The 9,937-nt window shown below is 37.0% G+C and overlaps 1 protein-coding gene across 3 annotated transcripts; it reads right to left on the bottom strand.

Moving 5' to 3' along the window:
* Nucleotides 1-696: 696 nt before the first annotated feature.
* LOC121407017 (putative 2-hydroxyacid dehydrogenase SH0752) lies at nucleotides 697-8,963 on the bottom strand. Of its 3 annotated transcripts, none has more exons than XM_041597909.1 (6): nucleotides 8,806-8,963; nucleotides 6,404-6,675; nucleotides 3,324-3,480; nucleotides 2,447-2,633; nucleotides 1,998-2,176; nucleotides 697-1,239 (listed from the first exon to the last, which is right to left on the bottom strand). In XM_041597909.1, exons 2-6 carry the CDS (start codon nucleotides 6,629-6,631, stop codon nucleotides 992-994), a joined length of 999 nt encoding a protein of 332 aa, XP_041453843.1. In that variant the 5' UTR covers nucleotides 6,632-6,675; nucleotides 8,806-8,963; the 3' UTR covers nucleotides 697-991. The 3 variants fall into 3 exon arrangements, with proteins under 3 accessions (XP_041453843.1, XP_041453844.1, XP_041453845.1); XM_041597910.1 differs by lacking the exon at nucleotides 8,806-8,963 and adding an exon at nucleotides 7,736-7,824; XM_041597911.1 differs by lacking the exon at nucleotides 8,806-8,963 and adding an exon at nucleotides 6,868-6,904.
* Between the last annotated feature and the right edge of the window lie 974 nt (nucleotides 8,964-9,937).

The raw sequence follows: 9,937 nt of genomic DNA, 5'->3' as shown, positions 1-9,937 counted from the left end.
CCTTGCATTTCAATAAATCCTAGTTCAAATGTCAATGTAACTACATGCGTTTATGATCATCTGCCTCATCACCGATGAGGGGTACGTTTTATGAAAGACTTATGGTTATGGTATAGGTTAGCGATTATGGTATTGCTATTGTTATAACTACCAACAGGACTAAAGCAGTTCAAACTCAAAGTTGCCATTGTACTTTCCATTATGCCACACTTGTAAGTAATTTTGTAAAGGGTCCTTGTGGCCTGATGCAGAACGAATTGCCAGGCAATCTATACGATTCGTTGCGATCCGAATTTCAAATATATTGTAATAACATTTGATATGAACGTTCCAAACAATACAATCTTAGCGATCAGAGTTTATGGTAGGACTACTGAAATTTATCATTCAGTATAGTTCGAGCCTCCATATAAGAATAAAAGCAAATTCAATTCCAAATCGTAATGACGTCATCATCAGCTGCGATTTAAGGCCGATTTGGAATTTACTCCGACCACAGGGCCTGTCGCAAAGCAAAATTATTAATAGGATTATGGAGATCTTCAACTAACATGATTGTCTTTCTTGGAACTTTCATATTTGATGCAAATGCGATTAGAAAAATAGCGTGGTATCGGATCGCATAGTGTGTCCTAGGATTAACGCAACTCAAAATTCCCTTATGCGCGCGTTTCACTGGTTGAAAATCCAGTTGTGTTTTATTGAAACTCTTTCTGCAACCAGCCCAAATGATCATGTTCCGAAGAGCGTTTCATAAAAGTACGCTCTGGGCGTTTTACCGACGGTTACCACAGAAACTGTACTTCTCAGCCAATAAAAATCAAGAAAAGTTGTTAGATCTGACGAGTTGTAGGACAAAAATGGTGATCATCCTAATCTCTCGCACCATGCATTCATCAATGACGTAATGTGTTTGATACATGCGATGAATGCCATTTTAGTTCTTGTTGAAACGGTCCCCACATGGACTGTGCACTGAACAAATGTATCCTCATGACACTTCATATATGAGTTCTTTGCCTGACATGGCAGCGTCAATATTGTCGACTGCCCTTTTCGTCATGGCGTCCAGTGCTTCATTCGTGCAGGAACTGATGTGGGGCGTGACGATGACGTTGTGCATGGCTAGGAGGGCGTGGTCGTGAGGTAGCGGCTCTGGCTCAGTGACGTCTAAGGCAGCACCGCCAATGCTTTTGTTCCTGAGAGCATCCACGAGGTCGTCGTGATTGACTACACCGCCTGAACCAATATAGAATGTAGAGTGATAGATTGCGGTTAACTATTCAATGCAATCAGTCAAGAAGTATACAATGAAGATGTTCCCAACATGCCAAATGCAATGTAATACCACTTTGATTATTTTTTTTCTTTCTGCACAACAACTTTATTTTGCCAATAGAATTTAAAACTATTCTTGCTCATCTATGTTCAAACTTGTCCATTGATATCATGTATTAGATTAAAGAGGAAAATACAAATGATTCATCATAAATCACTCGGTTATTTTGATAGGAATTACCAAGAACCCCGTTTCTATTTTGTTGTACGAACTAAATAACTGATGTCGTCACACTGCAGTGAAACGGAAGTGTGAGGACATTCAAATTCGATCAGGTTTTATTAAAAAAATACTCAACAAAAAGACCGAAGACTTACAATGTGAGTTCACATTAAAAACTCACAATGTAACATAGAAAATAAATGCAGTGACCATATTATTCAACCAATTATACAAAGAAAAAAATATGTTTCAAAATACAAAAACATTATAACAAAGTGAAATTGAATGAGCAGATGTACATAATGAAACAGACTTAATTTAACCACTCAAAAAAAATCATGAAATACTAAATTAGTACCTTACAACGATTAAGAAACACTACCGACTTTACACATTCTATATGTTTGTAAAATCATGCGTCATTTTTCGAAGAACTATCACTTTACTTGTCACCTCTTATATTCTATCCAAGAAAGAATAATTTTTGCAATCTTACCTCTTGCGATGTTAACAAGGATCGCATTTGGTTTCATGAGTTTAAAGGTGTCTCTGTTCAAGGAATGCCTCGTGTCGGGGGTAAGTGGGACTGTGATGACGAGGAAATCAACTTGTGGCAAAAGGGTTTCAAGAGAAGAACAATAAATTGCTTGAACTTCTGCTTCGTCTTCCTTCGATCTAGAAGTCAGAAGAGAAACCCCAAACCTTTCGATTATTTTTCATTTCGTGAAATCGCACATTTTGCATAATAATAATGAGATTATGGGATAACATTTACCCCTCAAAAACTTAAAAGCCACTTCGAATGTTAAAACTATAATTAGTTCAGTTCTTGCGGATGACAACTTGAAATGAAGATTCTACTGCTTTGTAATCATGTAAATATTATGCTTTGCAAGATCTGTTGTTGATTTAATCAATAAAAACTAGAAAAATGACAGAAATCACCTCTGATTGCGATTATGGTACAATATCTTCATTCGAAACCCTCTTGCTCTCTTGGCCACCTCGTAACCGATCTCCCCCATGCCGAAGATGCCAAGACTTGATCCAGACACTCCCTTGCCAGTCAGTGCTATTACATTATCCCAGTATTGGTCGGAATCGGGAAGGTCACTTTTTACAGAGGCAATACCTAGATAAATTAATTCAAAGATCGTTAAAGGAATAAAAATAATCACGATCAAAAATACAATCGCACATTTTAATAGGAGCGTAGCTCTAAAGATGAAAGGAAAAGTCAGACCCTTCGTCAGTGCCCATGATGTAATAAAAAAGAGAATTCAAAATTCGTTTCTGAAACAGTCATGAAAAACACGTCTGTTCATGGGCTAAATATTCATGTAGCGGATAGCTGTGTTGTCTGTGTGGGAAATTATAAGCAAACTTCAAAACAGCTTTTTAAACTTTCTTATTGTACACCATGCAGGTATGGGAGAAAGTACCAGTGTTTTATCCATTTTAAATTGTCTGTACTCATCAACTCGATATAAGTGGACTTGGTAAATAAGAGAGGGATTTTTACACTGTAAAAACTGTGGTGTTAAAACTGACACCAATTGGTGTTAATAGAGGCCCACATCCTGAAGTGTTAAAATAACACCCTAGAGATTGAGCATAACACAAAAGAGTGTAAATGTAACAACCATAGGTGTTGTAATAACACCTATAGGTGTAAAACTAACACCACCAATGTAACACCGGTGTAAAATAACTGGTGTGGTCCTCTATGTACACCGGTTAACACCACAGTTTTTGCTGTGTATTTACATAAACCTGGTTTCTTTCAAAATAGTTATAGGACTGTAATGAGATGGGGTCTTACTGTCTGTCAACTTGCGAGCAGCCGCTAAGAGCAGGGTCATAGCGAAATCTGCACAAGCATCTGCGGTGGCGCCTGGCGAGTTTCCTAACTTGACCTTGTACTTCTGGAGCAAAGCAAGGTCAATGCCGTCAGTTCCTATTCCCCAGGTCTGAAAGAGCTAAGAGGTTTACAAAAGAAGATATGGAGGGCAAACATTGGTTAAAACTGAAGACTATTTGTCAAATCAGGGAACGAGCAGCTGGAAACCTCGAGCAAATATCAGTGCTTTTGTAATTTATTTTGTCATTATCATTAATGTTTACTATTATTGCAATCACTATTATTATCATTATTATCATAGTATTAGTATTATCATCATCATTATTATTGTTTTTTATTATTATCATTATTATTACCAGCAGTAGAAGTAGTCGTATACTGCGTTTGTCCCATTATGCCTTCCACACTTACAATGAATCAATCCTAATAAAACTTCAAACTACTGTTAAGAGATGGGTTTTTACTGCCTAAATTATGAAAATCAACAGATATTATGGCAAACCACTCCAGTAATTTGAAGCGGACGCGGTAAAAGTTCTGTTTTGCCGGTAATCATGGTTATAAAGTACTTAAATGATTCATTTTTCAAGTGAACATTGGCTTTTCAAAATGTTGGCCCATCTTTTGAGAAACAGATCAGAAGCACAGCACATTCATTTTCTAGAGGAACGAAAATCGTCATGTCTGATAATGATTGTAGCTACAGATTTATTAACCAACTCTCCAAGCATCCCCAAAATATTTGATTTGATTTGATTTGAATTTATTCAGACAAATAAAATGAAATATTTACATGTCTTGGATTGCCAGACAAGGTCTAAAAAAACCCATACAAGTAGGCATCCCAGAATATAAAACAATACATAATCAATAACATTAGATAAGAAATACAAATAGGCAGAATATCAAATATCATATGAAAATGAAAATGAAACTACAGCAGGGAGTCAGATAAATATTTCTTCAAAGTACTAAATTACATAATGATAATTCAGGTGTCTAATTGGAGAGTTTTAACAAAGCTGATTTAAATGTATGAAGTGATTGATTGCTAAATACTATTTGTGGGAGATGATTCCATTCATTAATTGTTTGAGGATAGAAGGACTTCATGCAATAATCTTTACTAGCAAATGGAACATTCATCTTATAAGTGTGATCATTTCTTCCTATTCTATTTGCTCGTGTGCACCTATTCACTTCTCCTACATTAATCAAGTTGTGAACAATTTTATAATAAAAAACAAGCCGATGGTATTTACGTCTTTTCTCTAATAAGTTCATTTTAAACCGTTTTAATAACTCGTTATAGTTTGAAGTCCAATCTTTGGACATCATCCTGACGTAACGTTTTTGGATGCGTTCAATCATATTTTTGTATTTCCTACACTTTCTCATTGTTTAATAGCGGAATAGCTTATACTCCGTCTCAAAGCGATTATCATAATACACGTTAATTTGAGTTAGTGTTTGTTGTCTGAATTGTGGACTTTCTATCATAAATAACTTAACGCAATTCCGTCGAGAACCTCACACAGAAAGGGAGTTTAAAGATCAATCCTTAACAAACAGTAATAAAAAAACAATAACAGCTATCATTCTGATAGCTAAGAATAGGGATTCCCTTCCTTTTCTTAGCTGTGCTAGATTTTTATTACATCAAAAGTCCAGAGACCGCAAATATAGATTTTTAAAGAAATGGGCCTTTGCACATACTGACACAAACTGCCCAACGAAACGAATGCTCGTCTCGCATTGCCATACGCATCTTACTGAAAAATTCTACAAGGCACCCGAAGGGGCTGATAGCCCGGGCCGATAGTCCGGGTTTTTAATTGAGTTTGTGGCTATTGTTCCCTCATTATTGTAGGTATATGTAGGATTTGTTATCATGTTCCATTCGATAATTATTATCGTAGTCTCGATTTAAATCGGCCGCTGACCCGTGATTTCATAATATGCTTACATTAAAGGACAAGTCCACCCCAACAAAAACTTGATTTGAATAAAAAGAGAAAAATTCAACAAGCATAACACTGAAAATTTCATCAAAATCGGATGTAAAATAAGAAAGTTATGGCATTTTAAAGTTTCGCTTATTTTCAACAAAGTAGTTATATGAACGAGCCAGTTACATCCAAACATATCTCTATGCATCCAAATAAGAGAGTTGATGACATCACTCACTCACTCACTATTTCTTTTGTATTTTATCACATGAAATATGAAATATTCTAATTTTCTCCTCATTGTCCTGTGAAACAAAGTTTTATTTTGCCCTGAACACGTGGAATTCCATTAGTTCAACATTTCTTGCTTCAGGCAAGGAGGTCCTAATCGTCAAATTCGTAAAAATTGAAATATTGTATAATTCAAACAATAAAAAACAAAAGAAATAGTGAGTGAGTGACATCATCGACTCTCTCATTTGGATGTAACTGGATCGTTCATATAACTATTTTGTTGAAAATAAGCGAAACTTTGAAATGTCATAACTTTCTTATTTTACATCCGATTTTGATGAAATTTTCAGCATTGTGCTTGTCTGATTTTTCCTATTGATTCAAATCAACAGTTTTCTGAGGTGGACTTGACCTTTAATAAACAGTTACCACATCAGTATTTTTTTTTACTAAACGGGACCTAAGGAAAATAAATTATCAGAATTGGATGTTTAAAGAGCTGGAAGCAGGCAGGGTTAAGGGTATAGCCCTATTTTTTTATTCACAAATAATATCAAGTAGGCCTTCAGTACTATTGACATAATTTGGCAGTAAAAATGAATTCTGGGAATGTAATGAGCTAAGTTTTTTTTCGATATAGGCTAGGGAGCTTGAAAATAACATATTTTAAGCACTGTTTGTATTCATGAACATGATATTTATGTATCTCACTAAACTGATAATCCGAGCGCGAATCTCATTACCTCTCCTTACATTCGTATATCCTTTTTTCTTCTGCTGCCCCCTGCCGCCCCTGCTTCACCCCAACCTGTTTCTGCCTCTGGGACCCCGAACAGGGAGAATACGAGGTGTACATACCTTTATATTTCTCATCATTTTCAGTTGAGATTCTTTGATGAAAGCGGTGGAGCTCATTACAAATATAATTTCAATCTTCTCAAGATACCGATCCTCATCCTTGAGAAAGTCTTCCCACTGAATGACATTGTATCGCTCTCTGAGATCGTTCCATGAAGGAGAGCACTGAAAGGCGAGAGGTATAGTACTTAGGATACAGGGCTTGGTCTGGTCTTCCTCTGTAGTCATGGTAACGGGATGATTTCGCCCTCTCAATCTCGCTCAGTTGGTTTCTTGTATTTAAAAAAAGAGAATAAGATGGTAAAATATCACATTTTACTCTGTATACGTTGCACAGCAGCCGAGGTATTCGACGCAGTAATACAGGCAGAATGGGCAGCTTCGTCCTCCGGTCGGCCCAACAGTGGGATTTTCTGCAAAGAATAAGAGGTTGGATCATAACTGTAGACGAAGTTATACTTTACCTTTACGCATGAATGGTGAAGCTTTCTGTGCTACGAAACCGGGAATCCCAATTTCCCATGTGTTTTTTTTTCCACAAAGGTAAATGAATTGTAATATCTAATCTACACAATCATGTAAATTCAATTATTCCTCTTTATTTTGATAGCTAATATGTGACGAACACTTCACGCAATGAGCAAAACGAATTTGAAATTTCAATGTCAAAACCAGGTTGCGCAGAAAAATGGGACAAGATCGGTCCATGACACGACGAACGCGCTGATTATTCGACGGTTGGCTCAATTAGCACACTGATCCGTGAAATGAGAAGAGATTCAGGTTCTGAGCAAATCATTTCTGATATGCCTCTGTACATTTGTTATTTGGAATCTGCTATGCGTGAACGATTTGCTCAGCTGTTGGTTTCAAATTGGAGATGAGATTCCATTCTTGCCATGAGTATCAACATTGTTGTAAAAACACATTTAATAATTGTAAAATCTATCTCTGAAATCGGGCTTCTTCTTTTTTATGGGAGGTACTGTACTCTCCTTGATCAGCTGACTGGGTACCTAAGAACGTTTAATTGAATAGCTCTTTTGTATGTTCTTTTGAATAAATTTTTGTAAACCCATTCATGCGACGAAAAATAGTTGATCACAGCTTGCTGTATGTATATTCGTCACTGTGCTTAGTTTGAGCACGGACTGGTTTGGGGCAATAACTCAGGGCCCTGTACGTACGTCTTACAAATGGTTGCGATATATTCAAATCAAACTTAGATAGAGATTGCTGAAAAAATGTGTAGTGTAAGATAGGCCTACGTATATTAATTTCAGATAAGTCGAAATTTGAGTCTGAATAATCTACGGATAATCTATCGCAAACCTTTACAGGATCGACAGTGCCCAATTGTTGCAAGTTCCCGAGGCCGAGACGTCTCAAGAAAATCATGGCGGAATCTCCGAGTCATACATGTATGTCGTTGCAAGAAATTTAAATACACTCGGAACACTCTAAAAATTAGAATGTCAAATTAACATTTGAAAGGTTGGAGGAGTGACAACCTTTTCCAAATGTTACATCCAACATTGTATAAAGCTGAATCCAACAATTTAAGTGTTAAGTTAACATTTCTCGTTTTTAGAGTGAATGGTTTTCAAAGGGGGGGGGGGGGGGGCTGACCATGCAAAGAATTGCCACATGTCATTCATGACAAAGAACAACTAAGAAGTCTTTGTCGAACATTGGTGAATCAAAAGAGAGGGACTCTCGACAAACGACAATAATTTTATAGGATGTAACTGTTGTTCAGCGACTTCCAAACAAATTGCAAGCAAACATTATAGCTTTAAGTTTAAATCAACAAGGTTTAAATCTAAATCAGGGGCTGGATTCATTGCAATCATTGAAATTTAGAGTGTGTTAATTATATTAGCAATGACTTATAAACACCATGTCAATCAATAATTATGACATATTTCAATGTTCTTTTCCACGTACACGCCATTTAAATCGAAAGTTTATCCTGTAACTTCTGAAGGTTACCATGGCGAAGAAGAATAGTGTAGTAGGTTTCACGGTACACCATGTATCTTTCTTGGGCAAGTGTTGGTCCTGAAAAGGACCACCCAATCTCGACGTTTCGACAAGTGTGTTCTTGTCGTCCTCAGAAGAATGATAATTTGCATTACACTGATAATTTGCATAATGCAATGTTATGTAAGAGTTCCCTTTATCAAACGTCGAGATTGGGTGGTCCTTTTCAGGACCAACACTTGCCCAAGAAAGATACATGGTGTACCGTGAAACCTACTACACTAAGTTTATCCTGACTATGAATTTTATGTTCAACGTTAGGTGAACTTCCCTTTGACTTCTTCCGGTGCTCCAATAAATACGCCATAGTATCGGCAATGCCCTGAATTAAAAACTACCTCTTTCAATTCGTCTCCTACCTTTACATTTCAACAGGCAAAAGTGCTCTCCGAACGTATCTTTAGGTACTTGTCAGTTGTCGCATATGATATTTCATGCTTTTCTTTCACCATTGCAAATCCATCGAGTTACAAACCCTTACCATCGATACTGACAACAAAGTTCAAATCAACAGTAATATCACCGTTCCGGTGCACAGTCCGTTATAAAGGCGGAATCTGCGCTTGGGTAAACTTTGGAACCAGGAAGAGATAAATTTTCATGTATCTCAAATAACCTCGGGGGGGGGGGGGTTGACTGTCAAAATTTAGACACCATGAGTGTTTGTAAACAAAAGCACGTAAAAGGCATTGTATTAATCGGCTTAGCGAAATACACGTGAACAGTGGAAAAGGGTCAAAATTGCCTGTCAGTTTCGGGGGGGGGGGGGGATGCCGGAAGATAGAATATTCTATCCTGAACATGAGACCGGAGATGTGAATAGGGAATATACCCGATAATGCAGATGTTATGCAAAAGTTCCGTTTTTTATAGGGAGAGGGGTGTGAAAAAGGGGGGGGGGATGCCGGAAGATAGAATATTCTATCCTGAACATGAGACCGGAGATGTGAATAGGGAATATACCCGATAATGCAGATGTTATGCAAAAGTTCCGTTTTTTTATAGGGAGAGGGGGTGAAAAGGGGAAAATACTTGGTTAGGAACTTAGGATACATGTACACTCTAAACCGGGGGGGGGGGGGTGTCGCTCTTGTGTAATGCAATATTATTATTATTATTTTATTTGGCATTCAAAAGACAAAGAATACAAACAGATCAAAGACAAGATCAATCAAACTTGTACATGATAGAGAAAATAAGACCTGGATGAGAGTTGGAGAGGCTGCCTGGGTATGGAAAAGGCTAACTTAATAGCCATAACCCACAGGTCTTCCTCCCAAACCTCCCAACCCCATCCAGGTCATAACAGTAATGGTGAAAATAAAAAATGAAATGAAGATATTTAGAATCGGCAAAATACAATGGTCATACGTGTGACTTTGTCACCTCAAGTCAACCCCCACAATACCTCCCCCAATCACATTATTATGTATCTACAAGCATTAGAATGATAAGCATCAAACATTAAAGCAATCGTAAATTTAAAATTGT

The sequence above is a fragment of the Lytechinus variegatus genome, chromosome 2 (genome assembly GCF_018143015.1).
Source record: "Lytechinus variegatus isolate NC3 chromosome 2, Lvar_3.0, whole genome shotgun sequence".
Classification (NCBI taxonomy): Eukaryota; Metazoa; Echinodermata; class Echinoidea; order Temnopleuroida; family Toxopneustidae; genus Lytechinus; species Lytechinus variegatus.
Note: the sequence above shows the minus strand (reverse complement) of the source record. Positions and strands in the feature narration are given on the sequence as shown.

Excerpts from the sequence above, each read along its gene's own strand:
- LOC121407017 (XM_041597909.1), bottom strand. The coding sequence starts at position 6,631 with ATGACTACAGAGGAAGACCAGACCAAGCCCTGTATCCTAAGTACTATA. Across the intron at positions 2,634-3,323 it reads TGCTCGCAAGTTGACAGACA|GTATTGCCTCTGTAAAAAGT; the intron begins GTAAGACCCCAT and ends TAATTTATCTAG. Across the intron at positions 2,177-2,446 it reads TACCATAATCGCAATCAGAG|ATCGAAGGAAGACGAAGCAG; the intron begins GTGATTTCTGTC and ends TCTGACTTCTAG.